General features: G+C 40.8%; 2 protein-coding genes across 2 annotated transcripts; both read right to left on the bottom strand.

Annotated features, from left to right (window-relative positions):
- Positions 1-96: 96 nt before the first annotated feature.
- Positions 97-3,956, bottom strand: LOC121998113 (cyclin-A1-4-like). Its single transcript, XM_042552864.1, has 11 exons — positions 3,559-3,956; positions 2,339-2,708; positions 2,074-2,207; positions 1,706-1,798; positions 1,507-1,640; positions 1,332-1,407; positions 1,183-1,259; positions 1,070-1,103; positions 796-945; positions 538-672; positions 97-461 (listed from the first exon to the last, which is right to left on the bottom strand). The coding sequence occupies exons 1-11, from the start codon at positions 3,742-3,744 to the stop codon at positions 399-401; spliced, it is 1,452 nt and encodes a 483-aa protein (XP_042408798.1). The 5' UTR covers positions 3,745-3,956; the 3' UTR covers positions 97-398.
- Positions 3,957-5,747: 1,791 nt separating this feature from the next.
- LOC121998112 (50S ribosomal protein L21, chloroplastic-like) lies at positions 5,748-9,501 on the bottom strand. The gene is made up of 5 exons (XM_042552863.1): positions 9,112-9,501; positions 8,917-8,997; positions 6,412-6,513; positions 6,258-6,332; positions 5,748-6,163 (listed from the first exon to the last, which is right to left on the bottom strand). The coding sequence occupies exons 1-5, from the start codon at positions 9,421-9,423 to the stop codon at positions 6,080-6,082; spliced, it is 654 nt and encodes a 217-aa protein (XP_042408797.1). The 5' UTR covers positions 9,424-9,501; the 3' UTR covers positions 5,748-6,079.
- Positions 9,502-21,633: the final 12,132 nt, after the last annotated feature.

Below are 21,633 nucleotides of genomic sequence, written 5' to 3'. Positions count from 1 at the left end.
AGACTGATCCTAGTGCTAAAGAGACAGGAAACAAAGTGAGCCATGATAGAAAAATACACTAAAAAAAAATTGAGAGAAATATTGGAAACACACGAGTAGATAGAACTTGGATCACGTTTAGTCATTCACACACCAAAGGATTCAGCTGTTGATCACTTCACCTCTCTTCTATAGCCCTACCTTAGTCAACGTTTGCAATGAATAATTGCAATGTGAATCAGTGGCACATTATGCAAGCACATGCTACGGGAAATGAAACTGCTTTTCAGCTGAATACACTGAAAGAAAAATTCAAGAATTATATTTCTTGATTATGGCCACAACCTGATGGTTTTTAGGTAGATTAATCTTCAACCAGTTGCCATGCAGATTGTAGAATCATCAAGTCAGCGAATTCACTAATCCTGGAAAAATTCTGGAGGTATGGAAGCAGGGCAATTCTTCTTGGCAACAAACTTGTACTGCCAAAATATGAATAAAGCGTCAACAAAGAGTATGGATTTAATTATTTAAACAAGCACAAAGTGCGATTGTTACCTTGTGCTGACTGTACTTCTCTCTGATCGCAGGTAGGTTGCTGCCGGCGCTTGCACAGAGAAGGCTGTGCAATGCCTTCACACAGCTTGAGAGATCAGATGGTTTGTATAGCGTGTAGTGGCCTAGTGTCGCATTCTGCAGCATAACTCAAAAAATGACAAGAATTAAGCCCAAAAGATAGCAACAAGGTGGAATTGGTGATTCCTCATTTCTTTTTGATGAAGAAATGATCATAGAAAGAGGAGAGCATGCACGTACCCAAGGCCTCTTCGTTGGTTGCAGAATGAAATTTGCCAAAAAGATAGCTGAAGCTGCTACTAATGACGGGGCATAGCAAAGGAAGTTGTACTCAAGAAGCGATAGCTCTGCGACATAATTGGCTAGAAACTCGATTTGCATTGCAGGAACCTAAAATAAAGGTAATAGATGATTCACGGCTGTGTACAATTTCGTTATATTTTCTCCTATCCCATCTACTTCTCCAACAAAGTCTTGATGAAAGAAAGAACTTAACGAGGGTAAAAGAAATTACCTCATCAGACACTTGAGCGGCACGGATGAATCTCCTGTTGATTTTGAAATCACATATAAGAACAAGACAGGTAGGATGATCAATTTTACACGGCAAAATAGGCAACAGTCTACCTCAAGAAACACTTGGCAGTTGGTGCTGTCATTTCAAACTTCAGATACTTCAAAACTTCAGTTTCCATTTGCAAAACCTGTTCAAGTACACAATAATGAAATACACAAAGGCAGAGTACACTACTTAATCTGATGAGAAGATAACCCACCTCGTCCTTGAAATATGTGTTATCTGTTATGTAGCAAAATTCTTCAACTTGTGGGGCACAGATCTCCTCATATTTTCTGAAGGATTTAGCAAGAGATACGTTTATTTTCAACTGAAAAAAGAGACTAAGATATTATCAAAGGGAGTCTAATTCAATATCATAGATAGGTTCTTACGAAGCAATAAGCATACAAGCAACACCAAGAAGTTGTAGCCGTTGGCGGTTGATCTCATTTCCCGAAAGATACCGATCAATGTAATTGACAGTCAAATACAATGTATCAGGGACAAGTCGATATTCTTCTGCAACCTGCATTTAAGAGAAGGTAAGTGAATCTGTACTTAGCATTTTCATGAAGTTTGCTTAAAATGTACCTCCACTAGCCAATCTACTAGAATTGAACGCATGCTAGCATTAATATCCTTCTGGATCATTTCCATGAAATCCGTGGAAGGCCTTTTCTTAGTCTGACAAAAAGATAGACAAATTGAAGTAAGATAACAAAAAGCTAAGACTGCTATTTAACCTCATATAACAAATTGAAGGCAGAGCTTTCATTTTTACCTTATCATAGTATCTTATAAAATTTTAAGGAACTAAGCGGAAACAATGTAACTACAGACTGTACTAATGTTATGATTATCAATATATATTAAAATAACTTTGCTAGTGGCTATGATAAATGTAACCACAATAACAATGGAAATAATAAAAAAATAGGAGTGGGACCAAGGATTGTCACCTCAGCTATGCGTAAATGTTTGTAAATATCACAAGCAAGTGTGGTGCAAAACTGTGGATTATTATGATTTGCGTCAACATCAATGAAATCGTCAACTTCCATGGGTGTGGAAACATCAGTCTTCCATTTGAATCCTGATAAGTGGAGTAAAAAGGTTAGTGACATCGAAAACTGAACCGTCACAGCTTATTGATTATGGATTAAGAAAACAAAAATCCCACAAAAGAATTGTGTAGAATTAAATTCTCAGATTGTTCGGAAGTACCAGTTTCCTCTGCCCGCTCAGAAATGAGCAGATTTTCTTTGGCTCTCCTCTCCAATGTGGCAATAGCTTGAGAGTCTCCATTGTCTACATACTCAAAATCAGGACTTTTCATGGAGTCACAGCTTGACATTGTTTCATCCAAGGAAACAGAATCTCTTGAGGAACTAGGTGATTTAAGTATACTGTTGGGAGCAAGGCAAGTAGCAAGTTTTGCCTCATTGTTTACTAGGACTGAATTTTTAATGTTAGCCACAATGGCATCTGTTCTGACAACTGGCGTAAATGAAGAAATTGCACTTGATCTTGTATCACGATTACTAGTTGTAGGTCTCTTCTTTATATTTGAAGCTGAACTTGCTGCATTAGGTTTCTGGATGATAAAAAAACCAAAAACATATTTTAATCGTATATAAAACAAATGCATAAAAAAAAAGAAGTGCAATAGGCTTAATAAAGGAAATCTTTTTGTACAAGCTTGAAGTTGCATGACTGGAAATTAGAGAAGCAAATGAAAATAAGGAGTGTTGTATATTTCAAAGATGCAAAAAGCAAGCTCCGCAAGCAGTCGAATAGAAGAATCTTTAATACCAAAAAAGATTAGTATATCAAATCAGACAGACTTCTTACTAAAAGCCATTATCAATCACATATCAGTAAATCAGAGATAATAGCATGACAAACACGCACTTCAATAGACACAAAAATCAGGAATAAAAATGTTCATAAAGGGCATGGAAGTTAACTATTATTCACTCACTATTTTATTTTCTTAATAATATAACCCAATCAAATCCGACATTCATATCAATTTTCGGATATCAGTCAAAAAAAGGCCTTGCATACTGTGAATTATAGAGTATAAAATAGAACACGATACTTCGTTAAACAGGTGGCTTTTATCTAAAGACTTCTATGGTCGATTCTGTCACAAAAACATAACCCATTTATATGATAGACCATTCAAAATCAACAAAAAAATAATCCAAGTGGAGACGAACTTCAAAAATGCAGAAACCATATCAAACAAGAGGAACTTTGGAGCACGAAAGATAATGGTATAGGAGTTCCTGCAATCTTCAAACATCAATCAAATAACAATCTAAAACGACATATAACTTCAAACATCGATGCCATGATTCCACCCAAAAAGCACACCTTCCATCAAAAAAAAATACGAGAGAAACCAATGGCAAAGAGGCAACGATGCAACGAATACCCACATTTCCCCCTTTAGCTCCAATCGTCCGGTTAGGGTTCTTTCCGACATTGTTCTTGTTGGTGATATTCCCAAGCGCAACCCTCTTTTTGGCTTGCTCTGCAACAGCTGCCGGCAACTTGGCAGGGTTATCCGACGCCGCTGGCCTCTTCACCGAGGCCGACGATGACAACGACAACCGCCGATTCATCCCCGAATACCAGAAGCCCGTCAACCCAGTCCCCTAAAATTCGCCCGCCCTTGCTGCGAGACGAAGCAGAAGGTAGAAGCAGGGATCGATCTGCGTCAAAAACCCTAATCGATGAAGAAATCGATCGAAATCTTGTAGCAATAGCCTCCGTCGTCGCCTCTTCTCTCCAACAAGCGCAGAGAATCCGAAATGGTAAGCGTCGAGGGATGGCCGGTTTATTAAGAACTTCCATTTTTTTTAATAAATCAAACAATTTGTTGGAGGGAATCTATTCGTTTGAAAATACAAGATCTGGACCGTCCATCGCACGATCATGATAGAGTCGCCGCTTCGGGATCGCCCGCTAAGAATGGGGTCCGAGGTTCCATCAATCACAAGAGAGGTGAGAATTTAGGTGAGCTGGAAACGGTTGTGTCGCGTGTTTGTGTGACCGCGGTAGTCGTAAGGAAGTGCACACCGCGAAGGGAATTGAGATAACGGTCGACGTACGGAGGGGAGAGGTGGTGAGCGTTTCTCGTCGCTTTTAAATTCGAATTTTGGGTGTAAAAGTGGGCTCGAAAAGAAACGTGCTTTTGGTTTTCGATAAAGGAGCCTCCAAATTAGTCGAAGATTGAGTGGGGCCGTCGCACTGTAGCCGAAGGAAGGGGGACCGGATTTGAGATTTAAATTTTAAACTTTTGCTTTAAAAGTACTTTTTGTTCGTTTGAAGTTCAAACTTTGAATGGCGTCGCTTTTGGAAAATTCTGAATGAGAAGGAGGTGGTTTTTCAAAATAGAATTTAAAATTTTAGGTGAAAGCCCATATATATAGACTTTTTAATATTTATTTTTATTTTTAAAGAATCTTACTTAACAACTTACGGATAGAAATAAGATCGTAAATGAATTAAACGTTCGTGAACAAGTTTAGTATTCAATTTAGTAAGAGTTTATTTATATTTGTTCAATATATACAAGATTAATTAAATAAACAAGGTTGAACAATTCATTAAACTAAACAAACAAGTTTGAACACATATGCGTTCAGCTTGTTAACATTCGGGAACAATATTCACGAATCATATTCATTAATAAAACTCTTTTCAATATACTAAATAAATAATAAAATAAAATAAAACAAATAAATAAATTTAAATTATCAGGCTCAACAACCAATCAAACAACTAAAGTTTTCAAACAATCAAACAAGTTTGAATTGAGAACTTGATAACATCTAAACAAACCAAGCTTGAATCAAGCTCAAGCCAAACTTGAACGAGAGTTCGATAATATCTAAACAAACCAAGCTCATGATTCAAACAAGCTTAAACTCATAAAGAATAAATCAAGTTAAGATTGAACAATCGTTTCAAAAGCTTGATTCATTTTAAGCTTGGCTCAATTATCTTATTAAACAAATTTGAACACCCTAAAATTCGATTGAACTCGACTTATTTACAGTCCTAAAAAGAATCAAAGGAGATGAAGAGAACTTGGGTTGACTCGTAAGCATGTTGTAAATGTTTGATTTAGACAAAGTACTAAGAAAAAAATTTCTCATACCCCAAATCACTTTTGACGATAAACTACTAAGAACGTCTGAAATAAACGTTTTCTACAATTGATTTAGGCAAAGTAACCTATGGCCTTCACTTCCCACCAAATGATCATCAAAAACAAAGGGGCTTGTGAGCTTGTGCATGTGAAAAGAGGAAGACATGTATCATCCACGATAATAATCTTCTCATATTGCAATTTGCTTTGATAGAAATGAACAATTTGTACATTTTCTTTTGAGGAGAGAATCAAAAAGATACAATGGCATATAGGCAATAGTAGATGTCATTAAAACAAGAAAAACTAGTCATTCTGCTAATGGCTCAGATTCCACATGAGTGATATTAAAATGAGCTTCACCAATTGGAGTTTGACATCAAATCCCGGAAAATATAAAGAAATTGCAAAAAAAAAAACAGTAGCAACACGAGCAACTCTTAGAGGAGCAAAGAGTGCAACACATCCGAATTGATGGAACCATCACCAAAGCATAGCCATTCACTAACAGTTTTACAGACTCACAAACTTCTCTTTTCAACATACAAATATGTAAATGCACAAATTTAGGACAGGATTCCAATGCCTTGTACTCATTCGGCGGCAGCGATAATGCATTGATGAGCAATTTAGCTGTGAAGTTGACTATTTAGCTATGAGCTATGAATTGAAGCGCTGAAGGGGGACCGGCAGTTTAATTTCAAAACCATCAGTAATGTTGACAGAACTTAACGACTACAAACCAACAACCTTCACCCAATGTGTTCCGGGCGAATAAGAATGGTGGTCTCCCCCCCTCGCTCCTATGCAGGCACATTCTCAGGCATAGTTTCCGCAGGAAAATTTTCATATCCAGTTATGCCGGTGATTCTTATCCGTGTTCTTGGCTGTGTGCCAACATTGAACATTTTCATCAACCTTAACGTAGTACATAGATCCAAACAATGTTCATTGCTGATTATATTATATGAATTAAATTACCTGACGATGACCAATGTTCCGGCGGTAGTTCTTCTTTCTCTTGTATTTAAAAACAATTACTTTGTGATCTAATCCCTGCATGAGTAATAGAAGATGAGTTACAACCTAAAGCAGTTCATATGAAGGATTGTTAGTGCTGATGATAAAAATCTACCTGTTCCTCAACAACAGCATGCACAGCAGCATTAGTTACAATTGGTTGTCCAATGTATGCCTTTGTTCGAGTTCCAACCAACAAAACTTTGTTTAGAATAATCTGCAGAGAAGTCCATGATAGAGGTTTGAGTTAATGTCATAACCAGTGCTTTTGATGCAGGAGTGGGAGTTAAATAACCAATCAAAATATCTAGTTCAAGTGGAATGTTTTTATCATCTCAACCTGACTGGATTGACCTCCAATTCCTCATTTAAATGGTCAAAAACCAGCAAGTCCTATTCTCTCAGCTGGTCAAAAATATGTTCAACTAAGATGTTTCTATCATCAAAACCAGACTGGATTCACTGGATGGGCCTCCTCTTCCTGGTTTAACCAGTCAAATTGGCTGGTTCAGTCCAGTTATAAGACAATGATGACAACTTGGAAAAAGGATAATGGTAAGTGCCATGAAAATAATTATATTTTCGGTTTTACAGCCTCCAATGATCTTTTATTTCTATCATCCCAACAGATCAAATATATGGTTCAATCGGATGTTTCTATCATCCGAACCTGACAAAATTGATCTGTTGTTCATGATTTAACCAGTCAAACCAACTAGTCCAGTCAGTTAACAGAAATATTGATGATAACTTGAGGAAGGGTCATGGGAAGTGCCATGAACATAATTATATTTTTCGGTCTTACAGCCTCTAATGATATTATTTCTATCATCCCAACAGATCAAAAATATGGTTCAATCGGATGTTTCTATCATCTGAACCTGACTAGATTGATCTGTTGTTCATGATTTAACCAGTCAAACCAACTAGTCCAGTCAGTTAAAAGAAATATTGATGATAACTTGGGGAAGGGTCATGGTAAGTGCCATGAACATAATTATATTTTTCGGTCTTACAGCCTCCAATGATATTATTCCTATCATCCCAACAGATCAAAAATATGGTTCAATCAGATGTTTCTATCATCTGAACCTGACTAGATTGATCTGTTGTTCATGATTTAACCAGTCAAACCAACTAGTCCAGTCAGTTAAAAGAAAAAATGATGATAACTCGAGGAAGGGTCATGGTAAGTGTCATGAAAATGATTATATTTTTGGTCTTACATCTCTGATGGATTGTTTGTAAAGGTTGCATTTGTGGCCACTTCACAAATACATTTTTGCTCTAATATTACAAAGAAGCAATAAGTTTCCTTCAACATGTAAACTCGGCAGACATGGCCATCCACAAACATATACATCAATGAGTTATTTTAAAAAATAAATGCCTTGATACTCAGACCCAATATTTGAGAGCACAGGTGGGTTTTGGAGGCCCCTGGATCATAAATGCAGCCTAATTCTGTAAATTACCTTGATGGATATACATAGGTCAGATCTAAACCTAGAGAGTGTAGACAAGTTCTTGGAGGCCTCTGGATCGTAACTATTGTTACTTTACCAATTGAACTTGTAGAAGGCCATCACTTTGATGGGCGACCTAGGGGCACAAATAGGTTTCTTGGTGACTAGGGCTGTAATGAACCAAGCGTTCGTAAACAAACTTAGTGTTCAGCTTGGTAATTGTTTGTTTATGATCGTTCAATATACATAAGATTAATTAAATAAACAAGATTGAACAGCTTATTAAGCTAAATAAACAAGCTTGAATAAATATGTGTTCAGCTCGTTAACATTCGTGAATAACATTCGTGAACAACGTTCATGAACAATGTTCACAAACCATATTCTGATATTCATTAATAAAACTCTTTTCAATATGCTAAATAAACAATAAAATAAAATAAATAAATAAATTTAAATTATCAAACTCAATAACCAATCAAACAACTAAAAGTTTTAAACAATCAAACAAGCTTGAATTGAGAGCGTGATAACATCTAAACGAACCAAGCTCGAACCAAGCTCAAGCCAACCTCGAACCAAGCTCAAGCCAAGCTCGAACGAAGCTCAAGGCAAGCTTGAATTGAGAGCTTGATAACATCTAAACGAACCAAGCTCAAGCTCATAAAAAATAAACCAAGTCAAGCTTAAACACTCATTTCAAAAGCTTAGTTCATTTTAAGCTCAGCTCGTCTCGGCTTGGTTACCTTATCAAACAAGCTTGAACACCCCAAAGCTCAGCTCGGCTTGTTTACAGCCCTACTTCAAATCATGTCCGCATATGTACTCTCCATAACCGACCTATGGAAGACCACCATGGTTTTTTTTGTAACCTGAAGGCGCAGGTATCCTAGAGCCTCTGGATCATAACTATGATCCAACTCTACCCATACTTTGTTTCCCCATGTTACTTAATGATATCTGATATTGGCCTCAAATAAGACATTTCGGAATTAGAAATCTAGTGTGACTTTGCTTAGTAGGAAAAATGAACATGATCATTAAATATTTTGAAGGTCTACATTCTTAAACAAGGACAAATCAGTTTAGGACGTAATTGCATAGACGAGTCTTGAAGAGGAATTGCTAGAAAAACAGAGAGGCAAACTTATAACCTTGTCATTGACGTTAGCATCTTTCAATCTCTGCGTGTAGAGGAATCGTCCAGGGATAACAATGTACTGCCGTGAGCCGACCTGAAAATTTTACCCAGAGTTCAAATTTTAAAGAACAAATCTACAAGAATGAATTCACCGAGAAGAGCTTAAGAAACAAATTGTGATGAAGACACAAACAAATTTTCGACTCACCATTACTACCGCAAAGACGTCTTCCTCTTTGGCGGCGGTGGAAGCGGCCAACTGCTCCTCCACCGGCGCTGGAACCGCCGGATCAACATCCTCAGTGTGGATGGACTCCTCTTCGGCAGCCGCGCGCAAGTTCGACTTGCGGGCGATTGAAGATGAAAGGGGGAGGAAAGGCCTTTGAGATGAGGAAAGGCGGGTCGGGATAGAGGGGAATCGAACTTTGGAGGAAACGGAGAAGGTTGGGAGACTGCGGGAGAGGGAGAAGAGGCCGACGGGAGGCGAAAGGACAGCGGCGGCACCGAGGGCGGAAGCCATGGCCTGCCTTTTGATGCGGTGGATTGCAGAAGGATAAGGCGAGGATGGATTAATGAGCGAGAGCGAGAGAGAGAGAGAGAAAAGAGTATGAAAATAATTTTTTGCCCTAAATTTAATACTTTATCCATCCATTTCTTTTTCATTTATTTTTTCGACTGTGAAATTTTCACAGAACTAGTAAAGAAACAAACTTATACAATGAAAATTGAAAACACACCAATTAATAAAATTTTAAAAATATAAAAAGCAATTATTATTTTATTTTTTGTTTTTTATAATATAGTTGTTTCAATTTTACTTATTAATTTCAATCGTCCGTTTAGGGATTTTTCATTTAGCTTATCTAACTTTCAAAATAATTAAATCACGAAATATATTTTCAAAATGTCCCTCCTATGACTTTTTTTATTTATTTTTCATCTTAGAAGAGCTTTGCCAATCTTTACTATGTTTAGACCTAATAAGTTTTTTTTTTTTATATCGACTATAAATTAATTTCATAATTTATCATCCTTTATATAATTTAGGGTCGGACTGTGATGGACGTCTAAAATGAGCATAATCATCCTTTTGCTATATTGAGTGATTTTTTTTTATATTTTTAATCTACCCCTATAAAAATTTGTTTAAATTTAGTTTTGAGGGGGTGAAAATATTAAGAAGACTTGATAAGCTTAAAGAATTCAGAATTACTTCAGACTAAAATTAATGTATTCATATAAGCTTTCTTAATGTATTTCTGCCCTAGATCTAAATCCAATAGCATAAACTTAAAGCAATGAATTTTTAAACTTACAAAGTATTGATAAAATTTAGCACAAATTCATTATAAGATCTTCGACAATGATACTCACTAATCAACACTGCTAATAGATTCTCAAGACTCTCTTAATTTGAAAAATATCAGACTTTTAAAATTTTAAATAGTGTAAGTCCATCAGTCAATTTCATTCCAAACTGGCTGATAGACCTAGAGAATTTTGAGTCCAATTTCTAATGATAGCAGTTGATGGAATTAGAGAACTTTGAATTATTAGAGAATATTTTTTAGAATATTTCCTTAGTGAATATTATTGGGATATTGATCACCAGCTAGAGGCGGTGAATAGATTGTCACTCACTTCGTTTGTGTTTTCTAACTTGTTAGCGCAACGGAAATACAACCAACAAATATGAAAGCCAATTCTAGAGACAAGAAGAAAGAAAATAAATCCTAACACGTTTGTTTAGGTGATTCGGAGATAACGCTCCTACTCCACGGTTATCCATAAGGTGCATGATCCCTGATCAATTCATGGGTGTATTAGTCCCTGAAACTCCAACTAACTCAACCCTCCTTGTCGATAGAGAAACCTCACCACAAACTTGATCAAGAACTCTTGGATTGCTTTGAGCTTTGCAAACTCTATTAGGGGTTAATAACCTTTAATTTCATCACCAAAGCTAAGCAATCCTAGTCCCATTATATAGAACTTCGGAGGAAACACACAAGTTGTGTTTCCACTACCAGTCGACTGTCATACTTATCAGTCGACTAGCCTCTATGGAATTCGATTGTTATAACCTAAAGGCTCGATTCTAGTCAACTGCTTACTATGGATCAGTCGACTGGTCTTCATGGGCTGAGCGAACAAAAGCATTCTGTTCACTCCTAGTTGACTGATAACTTTACCAGTTGACTGATACCCTAGAACCATAAACCCTAGAATTCTATTCCCAGTTTGCTGGTTCTCAACCACTAGTTGACTGAGACATATACTAGTCAACTAGTAAAATCTTAACTTATGATTTTACCCCGAGTACAATATGTGAGGTACAATAATCAAATATTATGTGTTAAGAAATAATCTTATAGAATTTTCTAGAAATTTTTTAAAATTTAAATAGAGTTCGTATAATATGTTTAAGGGGATAAACTTGTTTCGCTATAGAAAGCCTGTTTAGAATACTCAATTAAAATGGAAATTGATTAAGTATAAAAACCTAAGTTTTATTTTCTCTTCCCCTCTTCATCGTGCTCCTAGCCTCTACCTCGCATCTCCGCCCGATGTTGTCGCCGCCAGATGTCGCGCCACCCTCAGCCCGAAGTTGTCATCCTCACCGTGCCACCAATCGTTAGTCGTCGGCTGTCACCTTTGCCCACTCGAGTCGCTAGCACCCCTACCCCTACTCATCGCTTGCAGTAGATGCCTTGGGTCCGTCCCTGATGCCATCTCGTCTCACTGATTGATCCATAGTCGATTGATCCATTACCGCCCTTTCTACTCGATCTGATCTCACCATGGGTATGAGTCGACCGCTACTAATCACCACCTGATCTCTCCTTTCTCCACTCGACTAAGACCACTAGTTGGGTGCCCTTGCCTCCGTCGGCCTCTCATCGACTCTGAGCCCTCGTCAGCCGCCTTCTGTTTGGCCTCCGACAGAGAGGAAGATGCCAGCACTGAATTAGGCTCCACCTAGAGCCAGCCACAATTCCCAATAGCAAGGTCTTAGATAGTAGGGTAAGTTGTGCATGGTGATTATATTTCATTTCTGTAATGAATTGGTTAATTGTTGATATTGGTGTTAGGTTGAGATGGATTTGTATCAGAGTTTGGAGGTTGTAATCTATTGTAGCTTGGTTAATTAGTCATTGGTTATAATTGATATATGGTTTGGAAGGTTGGTCGATGGTTAGGCTAATTGAGAAGTTAATAAATGATGGGGATGGATGGATTAGGATTTCCTAATTGGATTTGAGATTTATTTTAGCTAGTTGATATATGATAGGATTTCGCTAAATTGTACATCTTATTGCATGACTCTGATTAGAGATGAGCGTCTCGACATGAGAGTTATTGGATAAGAGTTATAGATAAAGGGGGGTATTTCTTGCCTTGTTATTTTAGTACTTTTACCTTAGTGCATGATTTATGTTTAAATAGTTGCTATATTTACCTTGACTCTATTCGTTCTTACTTCTTGAGCTTGATCTTTTATTTCTTGATCTTGCATATTGATTTATTTTGATATTCATGCAGCCTTATTATTATCCATGCTATTTATGACCATTTATATTCATACTATTATGTTAGTGATATTATACTGTAGCATAGCTGTAGAACATTGAACTAAGTTACCGGCTTGATATATATTCATGCTTGTGTATTTGCTAGATCATACCATAGTGTAGGATATCGAGTATCCTACGTGATCTTGTCTATTATTTAGGCTCATGCATAAATACCGGTGAGGCTAGACCCTTCTACGTATCGTACTCTGTTGACCATTGTCTTCCATTCATGGTTGAAAGAGTCGTCAGCAATCATTGTTATATCCTATCGACTATTGTCTCCCACTCTTAGTTGAGAGCCGTTAGAAATCATGATATTTATACGATTGCCCATGAAACCATTCATAGTAGTGAGTTCATGTGCAGTCTGTAGCTAGACAGCTACGTATATACCCTGTCTGCCCACGAGACCATTCATGATAATGACTGTTTACTTACTCTGTTTACCCATGAGACCATTCGTAGTAGTGAGTTCACCTGTAGACAGTGATTATTTATTTACTCTGACTGCCCATAGGATCATCCGTGGTAGAACGTTCTCCTGCAGTCAGTGCTTATTATATGCTTGATATATGTCAGTGATGTATTTATTCATACAGATTGGGATATACCATATGAACTCCTGATTTATTGGTTACACCTGGTTGAGCAGATTAGTGGAGGATTATTATTATTGGCTATGCTTCAGTTAGCAAATGATTCTAATGGCACACTTACTTTTATAGTAAGTATTTTCTTGAGACTGTATACATTTGTTCTCCTTATGTTATTATCATGCACTATCTTTTATTATCCATGGAGTTATTTGGACTCGTTACCCGTTGTATTTTTCTTCCTTCAGGTAGCAGGTAGATGATGTATGTATAGAGTTGCTTGGAGGATCTTGCCTGCCAGTCCTACGTCGCATCGAGAGTTTTGTTTCTATTGTCGCCTTTACTCATATTTTGGTTTTCTGAACATGTTCATTTAATAATTAACTTGAATGCAGATTTTTATCTTGTGTTGGTCTTTTTTTCAGTTTGATGGTTGTTGTGCCAAGTTAGGCCAGCTTGTAGTGCGTTGTTTTGTTCATGTTATTTATCTTATAGCTTCTGTTGTGTTTTTTCTCCTAGTTGTTTGGGCTATTATTTATCTTGCGTGGTTATGGTTGTTTATAGCCGTGTGGACTGATGTTATTATTCTTGTTCAGCTGTGTAACCATGTATCCAGGTCTCAATTGTCATTGTTATAGGAGAGGTGTTGTCTGATTTTTATCGGACAACCTTGCCCTCAAGGTGTGACAATAATCACTCATGCACAAGTTCTCGCCTGCTCAACCTTAACCTTGCCTTCTAGCCTCCTCCATCAACCTTGCGTCCTTTGAATGCTTCCGCATCCTTCACTCCTTACCTTCAAGAGCTTCCTTCGGCCTTATCCTTGTTGTCGGGTCTTCCTTTACTAGCATAACCTTGATCTTGCTTTCTAGCCTCCTCCATTAGTCTTGTGTCCCTCAGATGCTTCCCCATCTTTCTCACCTTGCCTTATTCGGTCTCATCCTTGTTGTTAGGTCTTCCTTTGTCAAGTCACACTTGAACTTACACGGCCAAGTCTCAAGCTTGGACTTACACTGATAAGACTCTCATGCTTGGACTTTCCTTTGCACTTGTCACTTTCACACTCAATAGCACATATCAAATATAGATGCATATCCTAACTTAAACCTTTTGGCCAAACATCAAAATCTAACGGTACACCGATTGCTCCAACAAGTATTTTCTTAGTTTGTTTATTTATTTGTTTCCTTGTATTTTAGGTGTTTTTCTTATTTTACATTTGTAATGGTATTTATATACTGTACACATCATTTATAAAGTTTTGTCCATTCAACTCTTAGCATGGTATTAGAACGCTAAGTTTAACAGCAATTCTTTTTTTTTTCGCAAACCTTAGTCACGTGTTGTTGTAGTCACCGCCTACAATAACCATCGACGATGCCATCATCCATCGGCCACCTCCCACGAATGCTCCTGATTCATATTCCAGTCTTGTGGTTCTCAACGTCAATGCTCAGGCATCGTTGAAACTCACCACCTCTAATTATTCTGTCCGGTGCTTACAGTTCACGTCTCTTCTATTCAGGTATAACTTATTGGGATTTGTTGACGGCTCACATCCTTGCCCCTGCGCAGATAACGCCTACAAATGTCATGCTCTGTCAGGTTGATCCTGATCATATTCTCTAGCTCCGCCAGGATCAACATCTCCTCAATACTATTATTGGATCAATGTCTCCTACTCTTGTGTAGTTTATTTCTGCATCTAGTTCATCTAGAGATGTGTGGCATACGCTAGAGAAAACCTATGTTGCTCCCTTAGGTGGCAGGATTATGACTCATCGTCAAAACTTTGCTAGGTAATAGATTTATCACTGATTATATGCAAGACATTAAAAGAAACATTGACACTCTTGTATTTGTGAATATCAAAGTTGACTTTGATGAACTCTCTATTCACATCCTGAATGGTCTTATACAAGACTACTACACCTGAATTGTCTTATACAAGATTACTGTAATATCTCACATGCCCTGCAAGTTCGTTATGCCTCTGTTATAGTTGATGAGCTCTTCGAACAACTCCTTAGCTATGAGGCCTAGTTACAAATCTCAACACTATCTCCATCTTTGGTGCCAACGACTGCTCTTGTGGCTTCGACAGGGAATTCAAGTATCCATTATTCAAACTCTCGTGGTAGTCGTCAACGGACTTCTAATTCAAACTTTGCACAGTCGTAGGCATGGCAGATTCTAACGATGTCCTATCAACCATGCCCACTTACCTCGGTGTCGCCTGCTCAGTCGACCATGTCCGGTCCCAATCGATATCTTGGGCGTTGTTAAATTTATGATGTCACCGGTCACTTTGCTCGCCAGTGCAATTATATGACTGCCTCGATGCTAGCCTTGCTTCCACCCACTCCTCCATGTGCTGCGTATCCCGCATATAATGCACCATTTGCTCACATTACTGTTCACTTAGCCCCTCCATCTGATCCTCGAGAATGGGTGGCTAACTATGACGCCTCTCATCACGTCACTACTGATCTTGCTACTCTGTCATTGTATGAGCCTTACTCTGGGAATAATAGCATTATTATTGATGATGGTTTTGGACTACCTATTACCCACACTGATTCTTTCTCTTTCTTTGCTCCATATTTTTCTTTAGTTTTCTCTAATATTTTATAGGTGTCCGCCATGTCAAAAAACTTGATTTCTATCGCTACACTTTATGCTACTAATTCCATTACATTTCTTTTCTTTGCTTCCTATTTTTAGGCGTTGGATTATCGTACGAGACGACCAGTTCAGTGGGGCCCATAGAGATGATGTCTATTACTGGTCAAAATCTACGTCTAAGCTATTGTTTGCTTCTACCCTTTCTACGTCTATCTCGTTATCTATGTCCTTATGGCATAGTTGTTTAGGTCATCCGTCGTTAGGTATTTTGAGACGATTTTTGTTTTCCTTGGGGTTTTCATTTTCTGCGGATACTTTGTCTATATATATTTTTGCACTTGGTGTAATATCAATAAAAGTCATAAATTGTCTTTTCATAAATATAGTAGTTCATCTCGTACTCCTTTGGATATTATCTTTTCTAATGTATGAATGTCTCCTATTTTGTCATTTGATGGACTAAGATATTATGTTATCTTCATTGAATATTTTATGAAGTATATATGGCTTTATCTTTTACGTAAAAAATCGGATATATACTCTATTTTTTTTATGTTTAAAAGTTTGGTTGAAAATCAGTTCTCAATGACTATAAAAATACTCTTCAATGACAATGAAGGTGAATTCTTAGCTCTACACCCCTTTCTTCATAGTATCAGTCCCCTTACTATCCCTCCGCACACTCCTAAATATAATCGATACTCTGAACATCGTCATCGTTATACACTACAAAAAAAAACACCCATATACCGCTCTAAAACTCTTTAAGTGTTAGAATAGTTTTAAACCGCTCTTACAACCATGGATATAGGAGCGATTTCAAAATGTCTAAATGTCATGATTATAGGAGCACTAATCCTACAAGTAGGCTCGTCGACCTCGGGCTCTTAACCGGGTCCCTATTTTTATTTTTATTTTCTTTTAAAGTTGGAAAAGAAATTAGTTATTACTGGGATTCAAACCTAGGTCTCCTAAATTATAACCTAATATCCTAACCAACTAGACTACAACTATTAATGTTTTTATGTGTTAGTTAATTATTTAATAACTAGTCAATAATTTCTTTTGTTATATTGTTATTCTTAGTAATTAGGAGAAGATTAAGAGACATATTTATTCATTTATTTATTAATTTATAATCGCTTACGGATAGATAATTTTATATGTTAGTTAATTATTAAAAAATCAATTAATAATTTTCTTTTACTATATGTTTATTCTTAATAAGTCCAATGATCCTGTCCGAACGCTGAACCAACGGACGCTGGACACATGGCGCTCTCCGGGTCGCCGATGTAGATCTCCGGCTAGTCTCACGAAGCTCCGACGAACCTGCACAGAAGTCGGGCCGGGAAGGGGTTCCCCGCGACGACCCTCCGACGCTCAAGTCAGGCAAGCAAGCAACAAAGCAGCGGCTCCAAAAATCGTAGAATGCGTACCTCCGGCGAAGTTTGCGGCTCTTTATATAGAGCGGTGAAAGAGCCTCTACACGCCCACCGAGGCGCGTACGTGTCCGCAGCCCATACCTCGGTATGTGTTTGTCAGAAAGCTTACCTGACGCCATACCGCTACAGTCCAACCATGTCTTCGATGGGACAACATAACACCTCGTTGTCAGACTTGGAGTATGGCCTAGCCATAGGACTTGACGGCTGTCAGAAGATGTTCCTGTCCTTCTTTACCCACCACCGGCCGGGACGTCCGTCCGGCCGGCTGGACGAAAAGCGTCGTCCGGACGGCCCTCATCCCCTGCGCCGGCCGGGCGGCACGCCCATCACGTCCCGCCTGTCATTTGCATTGATATGCTGGGGAGACTTCCGGGCGGGTGCTACGTAAGGACTGTTAGCAGTATGTCACCTTCTCTTAGGCCTTCCGCTCGGCTCTTAGCTATTGTTTCATTGAGCGTTGGAACCCCGATCCCTGTCAGGGCGCCTTTTACTATCAGATGTTTACTGGTAGACCGATCGGCTTGCCCTTTTCTCATGAGTCCGGTCGGCTCACCCTTCTTCGACGGACCACCTGGCCTTTTGACCTCCACGTGGCGTTGACCCCTCGTTAGGGGGTCCCGGGCTCTTACCACCGGATCATTTGCCTTCCCCTCGAGTCTAGTCGAAGGAGGCGAAGTCCGACTGACTGGACTGCCGATCTGACTGAGCAATGATCACTGCATTAGCCCGCTTGGCCAGGCATAGGGATACTCATCCGTTCGGCGGTATCTTGTCCGTGCCTTGTGTTCTCTTGGAATCCATGTCCGATGCTCTCCCCTACTACCCATCACGTGCGCTGCGCACGGTAAGGGGAGCTCATTAAATGCGGCCAGTATCCTGCTGACACGTGGCGATCGTGCGTTTGTCAACGTATGGCGGTGGCGTCACTTCCGATGGGACAGCCGCCATTTGAAATGAACGGCTGGATGATGACCTCGTTATCGACGACCTGGATCGGACGGTGTAAATTGATCGCGGCCGCCCTTATAAAGCTCCCGAGCTCTTCGTCGCATTTCGACCTTATCGTCTCCAGCCATCCCTCTGTTCCTTATTTCCGGCGACCTTGCGTTTCAGCTCTCGGACGACTCTACAGCCCCCTTCGATCATCTTCTTTGCCCGTAAGGATTCCTTTTCCTTGCTGCCTCTCCTTTTTTCTCTCTATTAGCTATTTCTTTCATCATCCCGCATTCTTTCCCTGTTTTTATTTCTCCCTCCTTCCATCGCGCGTCCATCCCTAGCCTTATACCATGACTAACACCTCACAGCCGACCGCGCGGTGCCCCGGGTCTTTGGTATTCGACCATGGAAAGCCGGTTCGACGAGGAGGACGCCTTGCGCCTCACTCGAACCTATGATCTGCCGACCGACCACCAAATAGTGTTAGCCACATCGGCCGATCGGCCTCATGAACCGCTGCCCGGCACCGTTCTATTCTTCCGAGACTAATTTTTGGCCGGGCTACGTTTTCCACCCCACAAGTTCTTCTTACAAATTTGCAATTATTTTCGCATTCCGCTCGGCCAGGTAGTCCCTAACTCCATTAGGCTGTTGAGCGGAGTGATAGTCCTTTTTAAACTGAACAACACCCCCCTCGACCCTAAGATTTTTCACTACTTTTTTTATCCCAAGCAAGCCGAGTGGGGTACCTTTATTTTCCAATCTAGGATAGGTTTCGTCCTTTTTGATAATATGCCGAGCTCCAACAAACATTGGAAGGAGCACTTTTTCTATGTGCGTTTTTCCGAGCCGCCAACTTTCGTACCAAGTGGCAGACGGCGATGCCAGCGCAACCGAGCTCGGCAAATTTAGAGGCGATGCGGCCTACCTTCATGCAGCCGATCGGTTGGTCGGTCAGCGCTATCACATTGACAAGCTGCTCCTCCCGGGAGTAATGTATATATTCGGCTTGTCTTCCACCCCAGCCGATCCGCCTTGCAGCATGAGTAGCGATTCTCATCCCTCCTTTTCTTTTGTTCTAATTGATTTAATCTTTGTTTCTGCAGCTGAAGTTATGTGGCGTGCTAAGGCGATCGAGAAGCTCAAATTGAAAATTGAGGCGGTGAAGAACAAGGAGGTCGCCGAGCGGGGCCTTGATCCAGCCGATCCGACCGGCGAATTAGGCGAGGGGACCCAGGATGCCCCTGAAGCCTTAGCAGCTACTACCTCTCACGACGAGGCAGCGGGCGGCACAGAACCTTCTACCCAAGCCGAGGTGGAGGGCCGTTCGGCCGATGATGTTCCGCTACTCACTCGGAAGCGCCGACGACCGGAATCTGCATCTGCCTCAATTCCACTTGATGAGCCACAGCCCGAGCGGGGCGCGGATGCTCCGGTGTTGTCCGGGACGGTTTCCCTAGAGAGTACCCCGACCCCACATGGCTCTCCGAGGGCAAGCTCTGAGGTGCCGCCGTCCAGCCCTTCAAGAACTCTGCGCCGTATCAGGCGTTTGGGCGAGCTTCCTTCCTCGTCCACCGGTGGTCCATCCGGTAAGGCCGATGCTTCTCAGGGCGAGCCGAGCGGCCAGAACTTAATTAAAACCGTCCTGCGCCTCCCCTCAGAGGCCAGTGGTCCCCGAGCAGCAGATCACCTTGACGGGTCCTCTTGCAAAAGCTTGGGAGGACGCTCGGCGCCGAATAAAAGCGATGACTCCTGGGCAGCTCGGCGATAGCAACCTTCAACAGGCCACCGGGGTATGCTCTTTTTCTTTGTTCGTGTATTTGAATTAAGTTTTTAACCTGTTCACTTTTGCCCGTAGAACTGGGTGGAGCAAATTGCCGTTAGCAATCGGTTGACCGAGCTGGAGGATGAATTGAAAAAACTCAAGGCCGCTGGGGACAGCCAACAGTCGACGGCCGCTCTTGAGAAGGCCAAAAAATTACTGGAAGCCGAACGGAAACGGGCTTCCGATCTAGCGAGCAAGGTCGTTCGGCTTGAAGCGATGGTCAAACAACGAGATAAGGAGATCAAGACGGCGATCACTCGGAAGCGACAGGCCATCGATGACATGGACCGAATGAAGGTGGAGATCAGAGGGTTGGAGCAACGCATCAAGGATCTGGATGCTCTTCTGGCCACCGAGAAGGAGAGCCGTTCGGCCGATCTTCAAAGATTTGATGTAGATTTGAAGGATCTCCAAGCTGCCAGCGACGCTGCCCACGCCGAGCTCAAAGAGTATCAAGAGGGGGAGTCGGCTCGCTCCGACGAGGTGAGGAAGGCATTCGTCCGCTCGGATGCCTTTGGGGAGAAATTTACTAACAATATCTCCCTCACCTTTGAAGAGGCGATCAAAGCGGCTGTGGATCACTTAAAGGCCAAAGGCCACCTGCCCGCCGAGCTGACCATCCCTCCCGAGGATCTCGCGACCGTGATGGGCGCCATCCCTGATGCTCTTTTTGATTTCGACGCATGAGGAGTGTTTCTTATGAACTTTTTTGTATCCCCACCGTTCGGCCAAACTTATTTTTGCTGTAACTTTTTTGGTTAGCCCTGTGCTTAATATATAATCTTTTCCTTTCCTTCAACTTTTGTTTTGGCAAGAAATTTTTCTCTCGTCATAACTAAAGTGTTCTTTAAAACTCCTCCGCTCGGCACCACGCTCTGTCAGACTAAAGTCGATTGTCTTTAATAACGTCTTTCATCATGCGACTAAGCAGCCGCTCGGCATGAGAACGCCCTTTGTTGGTATGGTAATTATCTTTAGTTCTCATTGACCAATTTTTGCTTTGTGCCTTACCCCCAAAGGGGTTTTCCGTATATTTTCGATAAGCGAGCCGCTCAGCCGTATGTTGGTCTGAACGACCAGGCTATCGTTGATTGTATCATGTGGATGGCTATCCGCTCGGACGTTTATAGATGCCGGCTCGTCTCTCGATATTTAACGTCGGAGCTCGACGGTCTTCCGCTCGGACGTTTATAGACGCCGGCTCGTCTCTCGATATTTAACGTCGGAGCTCGACGGTCTTCCGCTCGGACGTTTATAGACGCCGGCTCGTCTCTCGATATTTAACGTCGGAGCTCGACGGTCTTCCGCTCGGACGTTTATAGACGTCGCCTCGTATATTTAACGCCGGAGCTCGACGGTCTTCCGCCGGACGCTTAGACGCCGGCTCGTCTCGATATTTAACGCCGGAGCTCGGCGGTCTTCCGCTAGGGCGTTTATAGACGCCGCTCGTCTCGATATTTAACGCCGGAGCTCGACGGTCTTCCGCCGGAGGTTTATAGACTCGTCTCTCGATTTTTAACGCCGGAGCTCGACGGTCTTCCGCTCGATCGCTTTATAGATGCCGGCTCGTCTCGATATTTAACGTCGAGCTCGACGGTCTTCCGCTCGGACGTTTATAGACGCCGGCTCGTCTCTCGATATTTAACGCCGGAGCTCGACGGTCTTCCGCTTCGGCGTTATAAGCGCCACTCCTCTTTTATACGCCGGAGCTCGACGGTCTTCCGCCGG

This window comes from Zingiber officinale, chromosome 6A, assembly GCF_018446385.1.
Source record: "Zingiber officinale cultivar Zhangliang chromosome 6A, Zo_v1.1, whole genome shotgun sequence".
Lineage (NCBI taxonomy): Eukaryota > Viridiplantae > Streptophyta > Magnoliopsida > Zingiberales > Zingiberaceae > Zingiber > Zingiber officinale.
This window is presented reverse-complemented; position numbering and strand designations above follow the sequence as displayed.